Source organism: Sus scrofa, chromosome 1, assembly GCF_054392235.1.
Source record: "Sus scrofa isolate SSC_HxYL_T2T_F1_AM1 chromosome 1, Sscrofa_HxYL_maternal_Yorkshire_Landrace_v2.0, whole genome shotgun sequence".
In the NCBI taxonomy this organism is placed as follows: domain Eukaryota; kingdom Metazoa; phylum Chordata; class Mammalia; order Artiodactyla; family Suidae; genus Sus; species Sus scrofa.
The window spans coordinates 100,134,114-100,156,965 of record NC_139383.1 but is presented as its reverse complement, the minus strand read 5'-3'; the positions used below and the strand labels follow the sequence as shown (position 1 = coordinate 100,156,965).

The following is a 22,852-nucleotide window of genomic DNA, read 5'->3' as shown; positions in this document are numbered from 1 at the left end:
GTTTGCAAATTATGTTTCAAACTGTGTGTTGATTGGAGACTACTCTATTTTCCCTCCAATGTACTAACACAAAAAAGCAAAGGTTTAATATTTAACAAAATAATGCAGATATTGTCTGAATTGCTAGAGGTAAAGCAACACATCTTTTAAATGTTTATGTCCCTTAGTATTTAGTGAAAATTTCAGTGATTACATTGCATTGAGAGAGGAACTTATTAGTGGGTCTTCTTAAAGATAGACAATGTAAATGATCATAAGATATGGGTCTTTGTTTCAGACTCTGCATCTCTTATATGGAAGATATATTTAGGCAATAGGAAATCTTGTACATCTCTCTCTAGGCTACATAGGCTGATAATGATTTCTTACTCTGGACTGTCAGGAGGAGTCAAGGTGGGGAAAACATCTATCTATGATCATTGGATGCAACAGTTCACATTCATTTAATTATCTGCAGAGTCATCCCATGGGGTAGATATCTATATTCTCACATAGAAATGAACAAGCCAAGGCCCAATTGGATTTTATGCATTATCTGAAGTCACACAATTGGTGAGATACAGAGCCAGGACTGAAAGCCAAGACAATCCTTGTTCTGGCTACATCCTTGCACCTCCTGCAATTAGTCCCCCACCATGATTCAGGTAGGCTAACTTATATGTGCCCGGAGTACTTATACAAGGCAAGGCCAGAAGTGGAACTAAACTGCTCTTTTTTTGGAGACTTTAAATGCTCCCAAGGGGACCAGACCACTAACTGTCAGGAAGGGACAAGAAAAAGATGTTTAATAGTGGTTAGGAATATGGGACTGAAAATTCCTTCTCTGCTGGGAATTGAGCCCAGCTGTCTTGAGGGTAAAGGAGAGAAATATGAAAGGGACATGTGATATCTTTAGTTCCATAGAAAAATAAAATCAGTGGAATAAAATGAAGTGACATGAGGGATGTAGTCCCCAGAGACTAAAGAACAAAGAATATATCCTGTTTAAAACAAGATGTGATGCTTCCTCTAGCCTCTGGTCTAGGGATTCCACAATTTGAAATAGCTGGAAAAAATATTGCAGCTGCACTGCAGCAACATACTCTATATTTTGAAATGTATTTTACATTTTAACAGATTGAGGTACTTACCTTTAAGGAAAAATAATGAAGTATTCAGTCTCTGCTGAATTCAAGAGAAACTCTCTTATGACAGGGAAGGTATAAAGTGTTTCAGCACAAATGAACATCTCCTCAGAAAAGAAAATCATGGACTTGGAGAAAAGACTTGTGGCTGCCTGATGGGAGGGGAGGGATCGGGAGCTTGGGCTTATCAGACACAATTTAGAATAGATTTACAAGGAGATCCTGCTGAATAGCATTGAGAACTTTGTCTAGATACTCATGTTGCAACAGAACAAAGGGTGGGAAAAAATGTAATTGTAATGTATACATGTAAGTATAACTTGATCCTCTTGCTGTACAGTGGGAAAATAAAAAAAATAATAAATAAAAAAATAAATAAAGTGTTGCAGTTTTCTTATCTCTGTAACAAATGGTGTTTTAAGTAAGTCTCTTCCACCTGAGCCTACTGCTTAACCTGGGAGAATTAGAGTGGACATCTCTAAGAATATTTTAGGTTTTTTTCCTGATTTTCTCTTTTTGGTGAATTTAGGCAAAGGAATCAAATAGAATTCCAGCAGTTAAGAAAGGTAAGAAAATATATTGAAGGTTCTGTCCATGTCAGTTACTAACCTGGAGAAAAATTCACAATCCTGTTAATTTTTCCAATCACCTTTACACCCAAAGTTCCAAGGGCACTGAGTGGCTAAGAAAGTATGTTAAATAAACACTCTGTCCATTTTTATCAATACATGATCTGTTAGCCATTAGCAGAAATATAAAGGGCACTAAATAATATGATTTTAAGGCCTTTTTAAATACCAGTGAGTCTCAGGAAATCTCACTATTATTTCCACAAACTCTTAGAAAGTGACAACCAAGATGGAGAATCTCTGGACTAGGGTGTTGACTGTGAAATTTCAGAATGAGAACTGAAAATTTCATTAACTGGAAATAAATTAGACCTCCATAGGCTATCTCTGGGATTGTGGACAAGTCACCGACCTTCTGTTCCTCCCATTTCCCATGTGCAAAAAATGGTTATAATACTGTTTATCTCATACAATTTAAATAAAATCCTGCAGCAAAAATCTTAACACAGTGCTTGTAAAGCATAGGGAGCACTCAATACATCTTTATACCTTGTTATTTTTATTCATCTTTGCCTTTGCATGTCTAGCACACATACAAAAATGTCTCAGGGATTTTATTCCTTTTATTATTTCTGATACGAACGTACTCTCAGGGAAAGTTTCTGGTTGAAGATGAGAGGAAAAATCCATTCCTCCTTTTAATTCCTTCCAGAGATGCTTATCTTTGAAGTTTAAAGAGAAAGTTTAGTCCAAGGAAGAGGACCAGGGATATACATCTGTCCCGTGAAATCAGAAGAGAGGCAATGCAGTGTTGGGGAAGTAATAATGTGGCTTCCAGAGACCTAGGTTCTGGCCTGGATTCACCATGGATTATCTCGGAAAGCCCTACATTTCACTGACCTGTTTAGATAATCTTATTAATATAATCAAAAGATAATCTTATTAATGCTCTTGAACTTGTACTTGCTTATTTTCTTCACTGATTTGTGGCAAGCCTAGATAAGATAAATGGGTATAATGACACTTTGAGGGTATTTTAATACTGTATAAAAATGCCAGGTTTTATTGCTGGTTAGGATTTTGAGCCCCTGTCCCACTGGAAACTAGGTGAAGCAGAGCATGAACAGGCACTTTTGTGTACTTGTGTGCAGCAGTGTCTGTGATAATGGAACACTTGCTGCCCACCCTTCTTCCCAACTGTGCTTAATAGCTCCATTAACTCCAATATTAGCATAGGTGTTGGGTTGCTTTGATCTGTGTTTCGATTTTAGATAGCATCAAATAACTTCCTGCTGTGAATGATAAATAATTCAACACTTTGAGCTATAAATTGCCAGCTGGATTAGAACCATTTTCTCTACTGTTTAATAATCTGAAGTCATGGATCAAGTAGAGAATTGGAGTGGAAATGAAGACCTCCACTGGGGTTGGTGCCTAAACTTTAACTTGGAAGATCTAGGTTGGACATCTATTTTGAATTTTCTTTCTTCCTTCTTTCCTCTCCTCCACACCTACCTTCCTTCCTTCCCTCCCTCCCTCATTCCTTTTCTTTCTTTCTTTCTTTCTTTCCTTCTTTCTTTCCTTCTTTCTTTCCTTCTTTCTTTCCTTCTTTCCCTCCTTCCTTCCTTCCTTCCTTTCTTTCTTTCTTTCTTTCTTTCTTTCTTTCTTTCTTTCTTTCTTTCTTTCTTTCTTTCTTTCTTTCTTTCCTTCTTTTTCTTTCCTTTCATGCTTTTCTTTTGTCTTTTTAGGGCCACACCTGTGGCATATGGAAGTTCCCAGGCTAGGGGTCCAATTGGAGCTACAGCTGCCAGCCTCTGCTACAGCAACACCAGATTGGAGCTGTGTCTGTGACCTACACCACAGCTCACAGCAATGACAAAACTTTAACCCACTGAGCGAGGCCAAGGAATGAACCCACAACCTCATGGTTCCTAGTCAGATTTGTTTCCACTGTGCCACGACAGGAACTTCCTTCCTTCCTTCCTTCCTTCCTTCCTTTCTTCCTTCCTTCCTTCCTTCCTTCCTCCTTCTCTTCCTTCCTTTTTTCCTTTCTTTCTATCTTTTCTTCTGTCTTCTTTCTTTTGTCCTAGATTTCACTTTTACATGCTGCAGGGAGTGGATTTTATTTCCATTTAGATGATCTGGTGTTAAATTATTCCCCAGATTGAATATGGTAGCTGGAATATTCTTCTTGCTGCTGGTGATATCTCCTTGTTCTGTCATGATCTTGTGAATCAAGAGTTAGGAGTTTTCACTGCTATGGCTTGTTCTTACTGCTTTTGACTGGGATGTCTATTCATTCTCACAGTGTGATTCTCTAAATATTGGAGGGAATTATTCTAAATGCTCAATATTTAACTGAATTTTTTTTCTGTAAATGCTGATGCTGGGAAATGTGGATAGGTTTGGAACCATGCTAGCTGTAAGGGGTATCCTATCTCTTGGCTTGGCCAACAATTTTTAAAATTCCCCCCACCCCCAGGGAACCCAAACTCTTTTTTATTGTTTGGCATTGCTGATTAGTTTTATTGACTTTCTTTTTTTTTTTTTTGTCTTTTTTTTTTGGTCTTTTGTTGTTGTTGCTATTTCTTGGGCCGCTCCCGCGGCATATGGAGGTTCCCAGGCTAGGGGTTGAATCGGAGCTGTAGCCACCGGCCTATGCCAGAGCCACAGCAATGCGGGATCCAAGCCGCGTCTGCAACCTACACCACAGCTCACGGCAACGCCGGATCGTTAACCCACTGAGCAAGGGCAGGGACCGAACCCGCAACCTCATGGTTCCTAGTCGGATTCGTTAACCACTGCGCCACGATGGGAACTCCAGTTTTATTGACTTTCAATATTTTTCACTCATGCCGTTAATACTGTAGAGGAACAGTCAGGGGCCTGAATTCATTTGGACATTTTTCTCCAGAAGTTGTGTCTAAAACAGTATGCATTTATTTATTTTTCATTATTTATTTATCATAAATAATGACAAAATACTTCTTCAGGATAAGTTTCTGTAATTACCCAATAAATAGTTCATGCTAGGAGTGATCTAAGTTAAGGCTATTAAGTCACTCTTCTGAAAATCATTTGCTAGTGGGCAGCACACATAGAGCTCAACAGTCTTTCATGTATTTTTACTTGACATCAAGGCTAATACACATTTTAATAAGGTTTTCAAGTTGCACACTTCTGTTAGAATTTGAATGTGTACATGTCAGCAAATATATGTTTATAGCTCTGTCATGTATTCATATGACCAAATGGATGCTCTATCTTCTCTCTTATTGTAGCTCAAATGATCAGATATACCAAAGATGTCCAAGGCAAGAATCAAACAGAGGTGACAGAATTTATTCTCTTAGGACTCTCAGACAATTCAGATCTACAAGTTGTCCTCTTTGGATTGTTTCTAATAATCTATATGACCACCATGGTGGGTAACTTGGGGATGGTTTTGTTAATTAAGATTGATCTCTGTCTCCACACCCCCATGTATTTCTTTCTCAGCAGCCTCTCCTTTGTTGATGCCTCTTACTCCTCTTCTGTCACTCCTAAGATGCTGGTGAACCTTGTCGCTGAGAGCAAGGCCATTTCTTTTAAAGGGTGTGCTGCCCAGATCGAATTCTTTAGCTCCTTCTGGGGACTGAATGCTTCCTGTTAGCCATGATGGCATATGACCGCTATGCAGCCATTTGGAATCCCCTGCTCTATCCTGTTCTCATGTCTGGGAGAATTTGCTTCTTGCTAGTAGCTACCTCATTCCTAGCAGGCTTTGAGAATGCAGCCATACACGCAGGAATGACTTTCAGATTGTCCTTTTGTAGTTCCAATAAGATTAATCATTTCTACTGTGATACTCCCCCCCTGCTCAAACTCTCTTGCTCTGACACCCACATCAACAGCATTGTGATCATGGCTTTCTCCAGTTTTATTGTTATAACCTGTGTTATGATTGTCCTCATTTCCTACCTGTGCATCCTCATTGCCATCTTGAGGATTCCCTCCCTAGAGGGCAGACACAAAGCCTTCTCCACCTGTGCCTCTCACCTCATGGCTGTCACCATATTCTTTGGGACAATTCTCTTCATGTACTTGCGTCCTACATCCAGCTACTCAATGGAGCAGGACAAGATTGTCTCTGTTTTTTTATACAGTAGTGATCCCTATGCTAAATCCTCTCATCTACAGTGTGAAAAATAAGGATGTGAAAGAGGCCCTAAAGAAGGTTTTACATAAACAGATATTGTAAAAATCCATGTTATCCATTATCTTGTTACAGAAGAAGAAAATGTTTTCATGTTAACTGTATTGTCTACGTGCTTACGCTGTTTTTCTATGTTAAAGTAGATTGTTTAAAATGAGGTATACTGATGTGGGGAGTTCATTTCGAGAAGTAATTATTCACTAATTATTTATTAAATAAACAGTAATGGTTTACAATCATTAAAAACTAAAATAAGTTATATGTCTTAATCTTCTGGTGTCTTAAATGTGTATCCATGGGCCAAGAGGATCAATAAACACAGTTGGGGAAAGAAATGCTTGGTAAAGTATCAAACTACTTGGAATTTGCAGTCCTGAGTCTAAGACTCTATTTCAATATTTTTGTTTTTTTACACTCTGTTTTATTATATATAATGTATATATATATAGTGTATATATGTGTGTATGTATATATATATATATATATATATATGTATCTATGTCTATATATGTGTTATTGTTTGATTAGATCTGGGCAAATAGACTCTGTCACGAGACATGTTTCTACAATATTTTCTTAGCCTCTTTGCTGAAAATTCCATCTTGTCCTGCTTTACTTTACCCCATCTTTCTGCTTGGAAAACAGTCACAGTGCAGGTAAATGACTTAAGCTTAAGAACAAAGACCTAAAGGTATAAGTTATTCATAGGGTCAGCTGAATGAGGACTTAATGCATTGGTATAGGCACGTGGTTTGCACAGCATGATATGTCCACTTAAGAATAAAATAAAGAGGAGCCTCATGGCCCCAAGGGGTTTATGAGGGGTCTTTAGCAGGATATGCATTAGCAAGGAGAACCGAGGTGCAAACCTAGGCACACCATCTGCAGAATCACAATGGTGATTCTCTAGATGCTATGTATAGATAGCTCATGCCAAGCTTCCTCAAATGCTAATGATTGTTAAATGCCTAAATGTCAGAATAAAAGCTTAATCAGCAACCGGCTATGTGACTTTTAAAATAACTTAAATAAAAACCTATATCCTGTCATATTAGCTTGGTATAAAAGATGTGTATTGGTGCTGGACAAAGCCAACCTCTGGATGAGGTGGGCCAGGTGCTGGTTTGGAGGTGCTGTCCATGGTAAAAGGTTTGGGTGAGCTGGTCCTCTTGGTAATGCTGGGGCAAGGTGTGTGTCAGCTAGATTGATGGACAGTGACAGAGATGATGTCTGCCAGTACTGGGCCAGGTAGGTGGAAGGAGAGAAAAACAAAAGGTGCCCATCAGGCATTTCATTCCTAGAGAAAGTTTCACCAGATACCAATCCCTTTAGCACAAGTCCTAAAATGAATCAAGGAGTCTCCTTATACAACTCAGGAGCTTTTCATGCTTTTACATCTGTACTGAGATTTAGAGATGGTGATATTATGTGCAAGCCCTTCCAGAGTGTAGTATCTGTTTCCCAAAGCACTCTGGTTTCCAAAGCCAGATGTTATGGAGGCTCATGTTCCTGGTGCAGATCCCCAAAGCTGGGGAACCTGACGCAAGTCTCAGACCTCTCTCCCCTCAGAGAGGATCTCTGAGGTTATGATGTCCCTCCTACTTGTAACTTTCCACACTGGCAGTGTGAATAAACAAGATTGATTTTGATTACTCTACCAGTACCACGGATACTTCCACCACATAAAACAAATTCACTCTTTATTTGTTGAATGAATGAATTAATGCAGTGAGATTCATATTCTAATAGAAATAAGTAAGGATTACATTTTAAGTGGAATTCTGAAATTGAAGGAAGGACCTAATAAGTCCTGTTCCACTTTTTTCAATTTGATGTGCAATGGATTCTGAAGACTATCAAAGAGATTTTGCCTTTCTCTAATTTCTAAGTTATTCTCCAGGGTATGAATGGCTCACTAGGGAGAATGCAGTTCAATTATCTCAGTGAAAAATAAGTGGATGTTTTAATTTTGGACTAGCTTATATCAAGCTTTGTATTTTTTAGTGTTTTGTAGAGATGATTACCTCTCAAGAGCACTGTCACAACTATAATAGGCTGAACCTCTGCCTCAGATTCAGAAGCAGCATTTTCTACTATTTGTTGAATTAATTAACCATGTCTTAATGGTGTCATAGCTGAATTCTTTATGCCACTTCTATTTTCATTGAAGCTATAAATTTCACATTGCAAGGAAGAAAACTCATATTCCTCCAAAAACCGATAAATAAAACTAGACTAAAATAATAAATACTACAACTTCCAGTGAATATTTCTTAAAGGCAAAAGGTAGATTATTTAATTTATCTTAAGTGTTTGGATATAGAAAGTTTTCAAGAGGATTCAAAAAACATTCAAGTAATTAAGACTAAATTTCTTAAATGTAATATGTCTGAAACATTTAATTTAATATTGCCAACTAAACAAACATGGATTTTTCTAGAAGCAAGGGTTAATAACAGATGATAATTTTATACAATACTCCACACATGCATACACCATATATATGTATACATGCATATATGTGTGCATATATGTATATACGTGTGTTTTTGTGTGTGTATAAAGTTTGGATATTTAATTAATTTCATGAAGAAAGAGTGCCAAAATACTTGGCATATTTAATGTTCTCTGCAGGGCATTAAATAAAATTATTTTGTACAATTAAATGCACAGATAGAGAAAATACTTCAATATTCAGCCTTTATCTGCATATATATGTACATTTATGTAAGATTCTATACATCATATAGAATATAATTCCCATTTCTGTCAATTTATATGTTTGTTAATATATATGAATATTTCATATGTATGCATAAGGTAGAGCTCTACAAAATGGCTGCACGATTTTAAAGGTAGCATTTTACAGGAAAGGATTTTGGCTGATTTTAGAGATAGAAAGATAACTTAAAGGGCTATTGCAATAATCTAGATGGAAAGATGATGTGTGCTTGAGGCTTCCTATCGGAATAGAGGTGGTTGGAGGTGGTTGGCTTGTCGATATAGTTATTTTGAAGGTAGAGACAACACAACAATCTGATAGACTGGTTACAGAGTGTGTGAGAAAGAAAAGAGAACAATTTTTCTAATATCTATTTGTTTGTATTTAGTTTTATCTGAACAAATGGGAGTAGAGAGTTGTCATTTACTTGAGATAGGGAATGTTATGTTTTGAAAAAAATTAAAGGACCAAATAAGTTGTGGGTCATGTTGAGTCACTACTTGATGTTAACGTGAAGATGTAAATAAGCAGTTGAATTATAAGCCAAATTTGGAGAAAAGATCAGGATTGGAGATATAAATTCAGAAGTCATAAGTGTATAGATAGTATTTGAAGTCATGAGGCTGAACAAGATCACCAAGGTGGAGTGTAAACAGAACAGCAAGGAGGATCAAGAAGTGAGTAGTTCTGAGCTACTCTAACCTTCAGAGTCAAAGAAAAGAAGAGGGACAAACAAAGATTGAGAAGAAGCAATCCCTACAATAGGAGGAAACCTCAGACTGGTGTCTGGGTAGTGAGATAAAGTTTTTCAAGGTGTAGTTAGCAATGAACTCTGCTAAATGTTATTAATAGATCAAAAAGATGAGGACTGAGAATTGACCACTGAATTCGGCAATGTAACGACCCCTGATGACTTTGATAGGAGCAATTTCTGTGGAGTGATGAATGAAAGCTTGATTAGACTGGGTTTAATAGAAAACAGAAGAAACGGAACTGTATACAGCAAGTGTATTCAGTTGTATCATACATTTCACTGCCAAGGGGAATACAAAGAAATTAGATAATCATGAAGTCAGGAACAAGGGAGGAGGAGATAAAGGTTGGGAAGTAGAGTAGGATATAGACGAATGGGGTTGATTATGAAAGACCACACACACACACACACACACACACACACACACACACACACACACATATTTAATTGCCACATCTGTGTTATATGGAAGTTCCTAAGCCAGGGGTCAAATCGGAGCTGCAGCTGAGGCCACAGCCACAGCCACAGCAACAGTGGATCTGAGCCACATGTGTGACCTATTCCATAGCTTGTGGCAATGCCATATCCGTAACCCACTGAGTAAGTCCAGGGATCAAACCCACATCCTCACAGAGACAATGCTGTGTCCTTATCCCACTGAGCCACAATGGAAACTCCTAAATATTCATTTTTAAATAAAATAGTTTACTGAGTTTACTTAAGAAATCTGTTTTATTCTGTTGCAGTTTTGCAGAAAAATGAAAGAGAAGGAAAGAAAGAAAGAAAGAAAGAAAGAAAGAAAGAAAGAAAGAAAGAAAGAAAGAGAAAGAAAGAAAGAAAGAAAGAAAGAAAGAAAGAAAGAAAGAAAGAAAGAAAGAAAGAAAGAAAGAAAGAAAAAGAAAGAAAGAAAGGGAAAGAAAGAAAGAAAGAAAGAAAGAAAGAAAGAAAGAAAGAAAGAAAGAAAGAGAGAAAGAAAGAAGTTTAGTACACACATTCCTAGGCCATTTTGGAAGAGATCTTACTTAGAGCAGAAAATTAATTGTTTGATTTTCTTGGTATTTTTTGTAAAATTTATTTCCTTGGGTTCTGTCTTATCTCCACAAGTGAATCATCCATTCTGAGACAAGGTATGAGCATCTATTCATCAGTGACTGAATTCATTTTCCTGGGGTTTAGCGATCATCCAGAGCCACAGTGTCTTCTTTTTATGGCACTTCTACTCATCTATATGATCACTGTGTTTCAAAATCTTGGCATGATCCTAATAATCAAGATTGACTCACATCTTCACACTCCAATGTACTTTTTCCTCAGTACCTTGTCCCTCATTGACTTCTGTTATTCTTCTGTCATTACCCCTAATATGCTGGTGAATTTCTGGGTGAAGAACCCCATCATTTCATGTAGTGCATGTGCCACTCAATTCTTCTTTTTTGGTTCTTTTGCTGGCATTGAGGGCTTCCTGTTGACCATGATGGCCTATGACTGTTATGCAGCCATTTTAAGCCTCTTCTTTACACAGTCACTATGTCCCCCTATCTTAATGTCCCGCTGGTGCTGACCACGTATCTTGCAGGCTTTATAAATGCTGCCATTCACACTGGCCTTACCTTCCAACAGTCATTCTGCCATTTAAATGTCATCAACCACTTTTTCTGTGACACGCCACTGCTCCTGAAACTCTCTTGTTCTGACACACGTGTCAATGAAATTGTCATTTTTGCTTTTGACAGTTTTAATGAACTGAGTTGCCTTCTGACTATTCTCATTTCATATCTCTACATCCTCACTGTGATCTTGAAGATCAGTTCTGCTGAGCGGAGGCACAAAGCCTTCTCCACCTGTGCTTCCCACTTGGTGGGGGTCACCATCTTCTTTGGCACAATCCTGTTCATTTATCTCTGCCCCAGCTCCAGTTATGCGATGGACCAAGACAAAGTGGTGTCCGTATTTTACACGGTGGTCATCCCCATGTTAAATCCTCTCATCTACAGTCTGAGAGACAAAGAGGTTAAAACCTCCTTAGGTAAAATTTTTAAAACAACCTCTTTTTGCTTCTGTATTTAGAATGATTAAAGCCTGGGGTTTTAGGACTCTGGGGGAACTTAGAAATGACAAAATCCACCTTCATGTACTCTGGCTCCATATCATTCTGCTACAAAGTTCTGATAGTGGAATTTGACCAAATGTCTCAGACATCCTGGAGAATATTGTTGCTCTGTATAAATCCCACTTACTCCATAGAACCTATATACTTGAAAATAAACATATATCACATTTCAACTCCCTGCTTGGAGGCATAAAACCCAATACAGGCATACACCTTGGAGATACTCTGGGTTCAATTCCAGATCAAAGCAGCAAAGTAAGCATCATAATACAGCAAGTTACAGAATGGCATATATATATATATATATATATATATATATATATATATAGATGTATGTGTGTGTGTGTGTGTGTGTGCGTTGTGTGTATATATGATATATATGGCATTATATATTATATATATATATGGTTTTTCAATGCATGTAGAAGTTACATCCTCATTGTACTATAGTTTATTAAGTACACAATAGCATTATGTCTAAAAACTAATGTATATACCCTAATTAAAAATGCTTTATTGCTAGAAGATACTAACTTCATCTGAGCATTCAAAAGTCATAATCTTTTTGCTAGAGGAGGGTCTTTCCTCAATGTTGATGCTGACTGACCAGGGTGGCAGTTGCTGAATGTTGAGTGGGCAATTTCTTAAAATGAGACAATAATGGGAGTTCTTGTCATGGCTCAGCAGTTAATGAACCTGACTAGCATCCATGAGGATGCAGGTTTGATCCCTGGCCTCACTCAGTGGGTTAAGGATCCAGCGTTGCCATGAGCTGTGGTGTAGGTCACAGACATGGCTCAGATTCAGAGTTGCTGTGGCTCTGGTGTAGGCCAGTGGCCAGAGCTCCAATTGGACCCTTAGTCTGGGAACTTCCATATGCCACGGGTGTGGCCCTAAAAAAATCAAAAGGAAAAAAAGCGAGCGAGACAATAATGAAGTTTGCCCATCAACTGATCATTCTTTCACAAACAATTTCTTTGATGCAAGCAATGCTATTCCATAGTATTTTACCCACATTAGAACTTCTTTTAAGGAGTTCCCATCATGGCTTAGTGATAATGAACCCAACTAGTATCTACGAGGACATGGGTTTGATCTCTGGCCTTGCTCATTGGGTTAAGGATCCAATTTTGCCATAAGCTGTGGTGTAGGTCACAGATGTGGCTTGGAACTCATGTTGCTGTGGCTTGGGCATAGGCCGGAAGCTACCAATTTGACTCCTAGCCAGAAATTTCATACGCTGTGGGTGCAGCCCTAAAAAGACAAACAAACAAACAAACAAAAGAAGAACCTCTTTTAAACTGGGGTCATTCCTCTCAACCTGCCAGTACTTCATCAATTAATTTTATATTATATTCTAAATTCTTTATTATCATTTCAATAGTCTTCACAGCAGCTTCACCAGTAGGTTATCCCTCAAGAAACCACTTTCTGTGCTCATCTATAGAAGCAGCTCCTCCACTGTTAAAGTTTGATCATGATATTTCAGCAATTCAGTCACATCTTCAGGCCCACTTCTAATTCTAGTTTTCTTGCTATTCCACCACATCTGCAGTTATTTTCTCCACTAAAATCATAGGCCCCTCAAAGTCATCTAAAAATGTTTTTCCAAACTCTCATTAATATTGATATTTCGACATCTTGTCCTGGATCATGAAGGTTCTTAGTGACATACAGAATAGTGAATCCTTTCTATAAGGTTTTTAATTTGTTTCGCCAAGATCCATCAGATGAATCACTACTTATGACTACTGTAGTCCTACAAAACCTATTTCTTAAATAAAGACTTGAAATTCAAATGATTCTTTGATTCATGGACTACAGAATGGATGTTGTGTTAGCAGGCATAGGACAACATTAATATTATTGTACATCTTGATCAGAGCTCTTTGATGAACATGTGGATCATTGATGAGTAATCATATTTTTATTAAAGGTATTTTTTTAATGAGCAGTAGTTCTCAATAGCTGGCTTAAAATATTCAGTAAACTATGTTGTAAATAAATGTGCTGTTTTCCAGGCTTCATTGTTTCAGGTAGAGTAGATTTAGTATACTTTTTAAGGACCCTAGAGTTTTCAGAATGGTAAACCAGCATCAGCTTCAATTTAAAGTCATGAGCTGCAATAGCCTCTATTGAAGAAGTCAACATATCCTTTGAAATTTTAAGGTAAATACTTCTCTCTAGCCATGAAAATCCTAGATGGCATCTTCTTCCAATTTAAGACTCTTTCATTTACAATGAAAATCTGTGGTTTAGTGTAGACATTTTTATTATCTTAGCTAGATATTCTGAATCCAAGGTTACTATAAGGTTAATGATCAGCTTAATTCCAATGTCATTGTGTCTCAGATAATAGATAAGCCCTAGTAGAGGAAGAGAGGGAACAAGTAGTCAGTGTGCCAGTCAGATCACGCAAAACATTTATTAAGTTCATTCTCTTATATGGACACAGCTTGCGATGTACAAAAAAAATTTAGAGTTTTGGGGCACCAAAACTGTGTCCATCAAAGACCACTGATCACGGATTACCATAACAACTGTACGAACAGTGAAAAAAAAGGAAATAATGTGAGAATTACCAATATGTGACACATATTTTTCCTAATTCATGTCTTGTTTTTTCATTATTGTAACATTACTTTTGAAGAATACAAATGAGTGAAATTTTCATGTTTTGACACTTGGTGACATGAAACATGTAATTTTTTGTTTCATGATTAATGATTCTCCTGTCCTTCATAAGACAGATTTGTTACTTCAAGATCATGCTACCTCCCCCCACCCACCCCCAGAGGACTTGTAGACTTATTTATTTTTCATCTTTCTTTGTGGGGGGGTTGAACCTGGGACATATGGAAGTCTCCAGGCTAGAGGTGGAATTGGAGCTGTAGCTGCCCACCTACACCAAAGCTCACTGCAATGTGGGATCCTTAAACCACTGAGCAAGGCCACAGGTTGAATCCTCATCTTCATGGATATTAGGTGGGTTTTCCGCTGAGCCACAGTGGGAATTCCAGACTTATAGACTTAGGAATCACATTTCAATGTATGATTCACATCAAGTTAATTTTGGAGTATTAGGTTATGATATGATATAAAGATGGAAATTAAAATTTTCTATACAGATACTCAATTGTCCCAGTAGTATTCTTCATTGAAATACATTTGTGCATTTGTTCTAAAACCCACTTACCATATATAAATGGATATATTTATGGTACTCTATTCTGTATCATTAATCTCTTAGCCTTGGTTCCACACATTGTTTTGAGTACTGTACTTTCTTATTGACACTTAACATGAGGTAGTATATATCCTTAAATTTTTCTTCTCAAAATTTATTTGGCTAACCCAAGTCTTCTTTTATATATTATATATTTTAGAGTCAGTTATAGATTAAAAACATAAGCTGTTCAAATGTTGACTGAACCAGTGTTAAAACTATTAATCAATTTAGGAAGACTTGGCAACATAAAAATATTGAAGATTCCAATCCACAAGTGAGAAATATCTCTCCATTATTAAGGTCATCTTTAATTTCTTTCTACATTTATTCTGCAGTTTTCTGTATGTACCCCTTGCAGTTTTTTAGCAAATCATTTCTATCTAGTTTATGCTTTATTTTCTTTTTTTCTTACTCCATGAATTTATTACATTTGTAATTGTACAATGATCATCACAATCCACTTTTATAGGATTTCCATCCCACGATCACACTAGTTTATGCCTCTGCTGTTAAAACAAAATAATATTGAAAATATTTTCCAACTGTGCTTTGCTTTCATATTATAATGTAATAATCTATGTATATTGATTTTATAATGATATGACCTTCCAAAATATACTCTTAACTTTTCTTTTGCACATTAAAAAAATTTTCAGGGGTACAAAATGATTCAATATTAGTTTATATTGTAAAATGATTACCAAAATGTCTAGTTAATATTCCTTTTGCATATACTAAAAAGAAGATTCTATCTAACATCATGGGCTCTAAGAATAACATAACTTTTATTTTTTCTTTCTAGTTAGCATAACTTTATGGAACATATTAGAACTTCCAGTAAAATGCTGAACATGCTACAACTTTAACAAAATAGACAATTAAATAATCACAGAAAGACAAGTAAAAAAACTAACAATGTTAGGGTGGCATTTCTAATTATCTGACTCTTATGATGTTTATGTATCTAAAGTCAACAGGTATTCATTTAGCAGACACACGTAAGTGTTTATAGAGAATCATTGAAGCTTTCTGATGAGAATATTATTATTTTACATATTAAAATTCCAAATTCTTCCATCCATATTCTCTTCCCATCATAATATTTTTTATTATTGATATATATTTTATTTTATTTTATTCCTATTTTTTTGATTTTCCCACTGTACAGCAAGGGGAAGAAGTTATCCTTACATGTATACATTACAATTACAGTTTTTCCCCCACCCTTTCTTCTGTTGCAACATGAGTATCTAGACATAGTTCTCACTGCTATTCAGCAGGATCTCCTTGTAAATGTATTCCAAGTTGTGTCTGATAAGCCCAAGCTCCCGATCCCTCCCACTCCCTCCCCCCCCATCAGGCAGTCACAAGACTCTTCTCCAAGTCCATGATTTTCTTTTCTGAGGAGATGTTCATTTGTGCTGGATATTAGATTCCAGTTATAAGTGATATCATATGGTATTTGTCTTTGTCTTTCTGGCTCATTTCACTCAGGATGAGAGTCTCTAGTTCCATCCATGTTGCTGCAAGTGGCATTATGTCATTCTTTTTATGGCTGAGTAGTATTCCATTGTGTATATATACCACTTCTTCCAAATCCAATCATCTGTCGATGGACATTTGGGTTGTTTCCATGTCCTGGCTATTGTGAATAGGGCTGCAATGAACATGCAGGTGCATGTGTCTCTTTTAAGTAGAGTTTTATCCGGATAGATGCCCAAGAGTGGGATTGCGGGGTCATACGGAAGTTCTATGTATAGATTTCTAAGGTATCTCCAAACTGTTCTCCATAGTGGCTGTACCAGTTTACCTTCCGACCAACAGTGCAGGAGGGTTCCCTTTTCTCCACAGCCCCTCCAGAATTTGTTTGTGGATTTATTAATGATGGCCATTCTGACTGGTGTGAGGTGGTGTCTCATGGTAGTTTTGATTTGCATTTCACTTATGATCAGTGATGATGAGCATTTTTTCATGTGTTTGCTGGCTATCTGCATATCTTCCTTGGAGAAATGTCTATTCAGGTCTTTTGCCCATTTTTCCATTGATTGATTGGCATTTTTGTTGTTGAGTTGTATAAGATGCTTGTATATTCTAGAGATTAAGCCCTTGTCGGTTGCATCGTTTGAAACTATTTTCTCTCATTCTGAAAGTTGTCTTTTTGGTTTCTTTTGGGTTTCCTTTGCTGTGCAAAAGCTTTTCAGTTTGATTAGGTCCCATGGGTTTATTTTTGCTCTAATTTCTATTGTTTTGGGAGACTGACCTGAGAAAATATTCATGATGTTGATGTCAGAGAGTGTTTTCCTCTAGGAGCTTGATGGTGTCCTGTCGTATATTGAAGTCTTTCAGCCATTTGGAGTTTATTTTTGTGCATGGTGTGAGGGTGTGTTCTCGTTTCATTGCTTTGCATGTAGCTGTCCAGGTTTCCCAGCAATGCCTGCTGAATAGACATTCTTTTTCCCATTTTATGTCTTGCCTCCCTGGTCAAAGATTAATTGACCAAAGGTGTCAGGGTTTATTTCCGGGTTCTCTATATTCTGTTCCATTGGTCTGTCTGTCTGTTTTGATATGAGTACCACACTGTTTTGATTACTGTGGCTTTGTAGTATTTCTTGAAGTCTGGGCGAGTTATGCCTCCTGCTTGGTTTTTGTTTCTCAGGATTGCTTTGGCGATTCTGGGTCTTTTTGTGGTTCCATATAAATGTTTGGATTGTTTGTTCTAGTTCTGTGAAAAATGTCATGGGTCATTTGATAGAGATTGCACTGAATCTGTAGTTTGCTTTGGGTAGTATGGCCATTTTTACAATATGGATTTTCCCAATCCAGGAACATGGAATATCTTTCCATTTCTTTCCATCTTCTTTGATTTCTTTGATTAAAGTTTTATAGTTCTCGGCATATAGGTCCTTTATCTCCTTGGTCAGGTGTATTCCGAGGTATTTGATTTTGTGAGGTACAATTTTAAAAGGTATCGTGTTTTTGTATTCCTTTTCTAATATTTCATTGCTGGTATACAGAAATGCGACTGAGTTCTTATACCCTGCTACTTTGCTGAATTTATAAATCAGTTCAAGTAGTTTTGGGGTTGAGTCTTAGGGTTTTCTATGTATCTGCATACAGTGACAGTTTTATCTCTTCTCTTCCTATATGGATGCCTTTTATTTCTTTTGTTTGTCTAATTGCTGTGGCTAGGACTTCCAAAAGTTATGTTGAAGAGCAGTGGTGAGAGTGGGCATCCCTGTCTTGTTCCAGATTTGAGTGAGAAGGCTTTCAGTTTTTCCCCATTGAGGATTATATTTGCTGTGGGTTTATCATAAATGGCTTTGGTTATATTTCGGAATGTTCCCTCTATACCCACTTTGGTGAGGGTCTTGATCATGAATGGATGTTAGATTTTGTCAAATGCTTTTTCTGCATCTATTGAGATGATCATATGATTTTTGACTTTTCTTTTGTTAATGTGGTTTATGATGTTGATTGATTTGCATATGTTGCACCATCCTTGTGAACTGGGGATGAACTCTACCTGGTCATGGTTTATGATTTTTTTCATATGTTGTTGGATTCGGTTGGCTGATATTTTGTTGAGAATTTTTGCATCTATATTCATCAATGATATTGGGCGATAGTTTTCTTTTGGTGGTATCTCTGTCTGGTTTTGGAATGAGGGTGATGGTGGCATCATAGAATGTCTTTGGGAGTATTATTAAAAGGGTTGGTTAATTTCCCTATTTTTATCAAAGATCTTAGGCATTTAGTACCAAACAGAATAAAACGATGTTGGGTATAGATTTTGGCCTTGAAGGAGAATCTAAGACCTCAAAGCATGAAATTAAAGTTATGCGCTTGAGAAACAAAACTTATTTTGATTGTATTTTAATATTTATTTTTAAAATGCCCTAGGGAACATTCCTAAGAAATACATTATAAATCTTCCCATCTTGTTTTCAGAAAATATGATGTCATCATTTACAGGTAGGTCATTTTCTACATTTATTTGTTAAAAAGATATGTTTGTGCTTTTGTTTGATATCTCACTAATTTTGAAAAAAAATAGTTTGATCTATTGTGCTTGATTTTTCTATTCATATGTTAATATTTCAGAGCATCTCTAAATAATCAGTTCTAACATGAAAGCTCTTGTGATGTCCATGTGAAAACTAAATTTAAAAAGGCCAAGGTGCAATTCTTGAGGCACATTTTTTTCAGTCATATCTTTTTCTTCTGAAGAAAAAGTAAAACAAAACAGAGACACTGACTCCATCTGGGAGCTAAGTCCACATTTAAATATTATCCTAATGTGTTACACATATATTAGTTAAAAAAATGTTAAAAATGGAGCCAAAAATGACGACTTGCTTCTCTAGATACTTGAATTCTTTTTTTATTGTTCAAATTCTGTTTTCTCTGAATAGCCATCTAAAAGCACACCATCTTTGATAGCTTACAAGTATTTTCTTCTAATTTACATTCTGTTGTAGATCTTTGTCTATGTGGTCCGTATCTCTTCTTTCTCCTACAATGCAAGCTTTATGAAGATAGAGAATCTGCTCACTGCTATAAACCCAAAATCTAAAAAAGAAAAAAAAAGTAATTAGATTGTACATAAATATTGAGTGGGTGACTTTACCAAGCAGAGAAAATAATTCTTCATTCTGTCATTTCTTAGTCATATTTCAAGAGATAAATTTACTAACTCAATGTCCTCTGAATGTAATGAAGACAGAAAAGTCTGGGTTTCAGGTGAAAATGCTGTTCTGAAGGCATGCCTTAGATTTTGTGTCTGAAACACTGGGATATCAAAACTAGAGGGAGTAAAAATTCAACTACTTTCACTTGTCTGTTTGAATGATGCTACTGGTCTGCTGTTTTTCGTACATGATATTCGTTTCCCTGGTTTTCATTTTCACAAATATGAAAACATACCTTATGTGGAGTTCTCCAAGAAGACAGGTATAAATGTGCATGTGTATATATACACACACAACTTAGAGATACATAGGAAGAGAGAGAGAGAGTTTGTGAGTGTGTGTTTGAGATATATAGGGAAAGAGACAACACAAGATTAATGTTTATGATGATATTTTGACAAATTTGTTGAGAAGAGTAATTTTCGCACATATAAATAGACCGAAAGGAATGGCATAAGAATGGAATAAATCTAAAGTCAAGATCAGAGCAAATTCTTCGCATTTTTGTGACTTTTGGTTTCAAGCGATAAGAACATGTCTTCCTCAAACCACACTGTAGTGACGGAGTTCATTCTCCTGGGACTCACAGGTGACTCAGTGCTAGAGAAGATCCTGTTTGGGGTGTTTCTGGTGATCTACCTAATCACACTGGCAGGGAATCTGGGCATGATCCTGCTGATCAGGACCCATCCCCACCTCCAGACGCCCATGTACTTCTTCTTGAGCCACCTCTCCTTTGTGGACATTTGCTATTCCTCCAACATTCCTCCAAACATGCTGTGCAATTTCCTCACAGACCAGAAGACCAGCTCCTGTGCCGGGTGCTTCACACAGTGTCTTCTCTTCCTTGCCCTGGTGATCGCTGAGTTTTTTTTATCCTTGCTTCAATGGCCTTGGATCGCTATGTAGCCATCTGCAGCCCTTTACATTACAGCACCAGGATGTCCAAGAACATCTGCCTCTCTCTAGCCACAGTCCCTTACACCTGTGGCTTCCTTAATGGACTCTCGCAGACACTGCTGACTTCTCACTTGTCCTTCTGTGGCTCCCTTGAGATCAATCATTTCTACTGTGCTGATCCTCCCCTCATAATGTTGGCCTGCTCTGACACCTAGGTCAAAAAGATGGCAATGTTTGCAGTTGCTGGTTTTACTCTCTCGAGCTCTCTCTTCATTATCCTCCTGTCCTACCTTTTCATCATCACAGCCATCCTGAGGATCCATTCTTCAGAAGGCAGGCACAAAGCCTTTTCTACTTGTGGTTCTCATCTGACAACAGTTACTCTATTTTATGGGACCCTCTTCTGCATGCACTTAGGCCTCCATCTGAGAAGTCTGTGGAGGGGTCCAAAACAATTGCTGTCTTTTAGAGTTTTATGAGCCTAATGCTGAACCCATTGATCTATAGTATGAGGAACAAGGATGTGATCCAAGACTTGCAGCCGAGGATTAAGAGAAATCTTTCAAAAAATTTCAATTTAAGTGTCTGTTCATTTGAAATGACTAAATATCTGTGACAACATCATCTTTAGAGCCAGTAAATGAGTAACAGATACTGTCTGTGACAGAGCTCCTAGTTCCAATTTCTCTCTCTCTCATTTTGTTTTTATGTCTTTTTGTTTTTTATGATTGCACCTGTGGCATATGGAGTTTCCAAGGCTACAGGTCCATTTGGAGCTGTAGCTGCTAACCTACTCCAGAGCCACAGCAATGTGGGATCTGAACCATGTCTGTGACCTACAATGCCAGATCCTCAACCCACTGAGAGATGCCAGGGATTGAACCCATGTCCTCATGGATGTTAGGTGTCTTAACTGCTGAGCCACAGCAGAAACTACCCAATTTCCCTTTGGCTATCAGCATACTATATTCTGTGGGCCATTCTTTTAACTTATAACAAACTTCCTTTTTTTGTTAAGCAGAGTTATGTTCTTTCTTAGCAACCAGAGTGTTCTGATATCAAGATTTATGATTCTGTTTGAAAACGTTTTTTGTATTCATTGCAAATTACTGACATTTTGAATAAATAATTACATACTACCTGTTATTTTATACTCCTAGGAAATACTCTAGCTTTCAGAGCTCAGATTTAAACTTAATCCTGGCAACTCTTTAAATCCAAATGGGTTGATCTATTTGTAATACCCTATTTTTTGCTTTCTCTTTGTGATTTAAGTTTCTTCATTTTGTATGTCTTTGTTTGAAATCCACTTCAGAAATTCTTTTTTTTTTTTTGTCTTTTTTGCTGTTTCTTCGGCCTCTGCCATGGTATATGGAGGTTCCCAGGCTAGGGGTCGAATCAGAGCTGTAGCCACCAGCCTACGCCAGAGACACAGCAATGCGGGATCCGAGCTACGTCTGCAACCTACACCACAGCTCATGGAAATGCCAGATCCTTAACCCACTGAGCAAGGGCAGAGACCTAACCTGCAACCTCATGGTTCCTAGTCGGATTTGTTAACGATTGCACCACGACAGGAACTCCCACTTCAGAAATTCTTTAGAGATAAGATAGACCATAAGTAAACATACGTAAAAATAATCCTAACTAACACTCAGTTACAGTTGATTGCTTACTTTTATTATTGTTATTATTATTATTTCTTTTAGGGCCACACCTGGGGAATATTGAAGTTCCCTGCATAGTGATTGAACTGGAGCTGTAGCTACCAGCCTATGCCACAGCCACAGCAATGCCATATCTAAGTCAAGTCTGTGACCTACACCACAGCTCATTGCAATACCAGATCCCTAACTCACTGATCTGGGACAGGGATCAAATCCACATCTTCATGGATACTAGTCAGGTTTGTTAGTGCTGAGCCATATTGGGAACTCCATATTGCTTACTTTTATATCACTGTGTATATCATTCTCACAAATGAACTAGTGGATAAGTTATTATCTCCATTTATAATATTTGGAATCTTAGGCACAGAGGATGAAAAGACAGCCCAAGTCACTTGGTCACTTAGTAGCACAAACACAAATCCCTTGATTCCAAGTTCTTGCTCTTTCTGATTAACAATGCAGTGGTTAAACATCTTAACACATTGCAAATGCTGGATGGGATGTTGGGGATGATGAACTGATGAGGTTATTGCCCTATATGATCCTGGTGATGAGGATGAGAGATATAACTAATAATAGGTAGTGTGGATTTTTTTGGGGGGGAATGTCAGATAAACATGATAATGTGTAGGCAGTAGGGTAGAACTCTCTTGCTCTTCCATGTAAAGCAGGCAATTTACATATATAGAAGATCTATATAGACTGTATTTTATAAGTATATTTTCTAGATCATAAAAAACATATGTTTATTATAAATAACTAGAAAATTCAAACATGAAAGAAATATTGTATGAGTGGTATGTCCTAAACAACTGGATGATTCCTCTGTGTGTTTGTGTGTGTGTGTGTGTGTGTGTGTGTGTGTGTATTTTAAAGTGTGTCACTTCAATA

The 22,852-nt window shown here is 37.2% G+C and overlaps 1 protein-coding gene and 2 pseudogenes across 1 annotated transcript; all 3 read left to right on the top strand.

Annotated features, from left to right (window-relative positions):
• Nucleotides 1-4,979: 4,979 nt before the first annotated feature.
• On the top strand, nucleotides 4,980-5,933 carry LOC100518174 (olfactory receptor 5AP2). The gene is given in 3 exon segments (XM_003122776.2): nucleotides 4,980-5,319; nucleotides 5,322-5,827; nucleotides 5,829-5,933. Coding segments are annotated over 3 exon segments (951 nt in total).
• Nucleotides 5,934-10,493: 4,560 nt separating this feature from the next.
• LOC146406211 (olfactory receptor 5AP2-like) lies at nucleotides 10,494-11,431 on the top strand (annotated as a pseudogene).
• Nucleotides 11,432-19,925: 8,494 nt separating this feature from the next.
• Nucleotides 19,926-20,907, top strand: LOC146406210 (olfactory receptor 5M10-like; annotated as a pseudogene).
• Nucleotides 20,908-22,852: the final 1,945 nt, after the last annotated feature.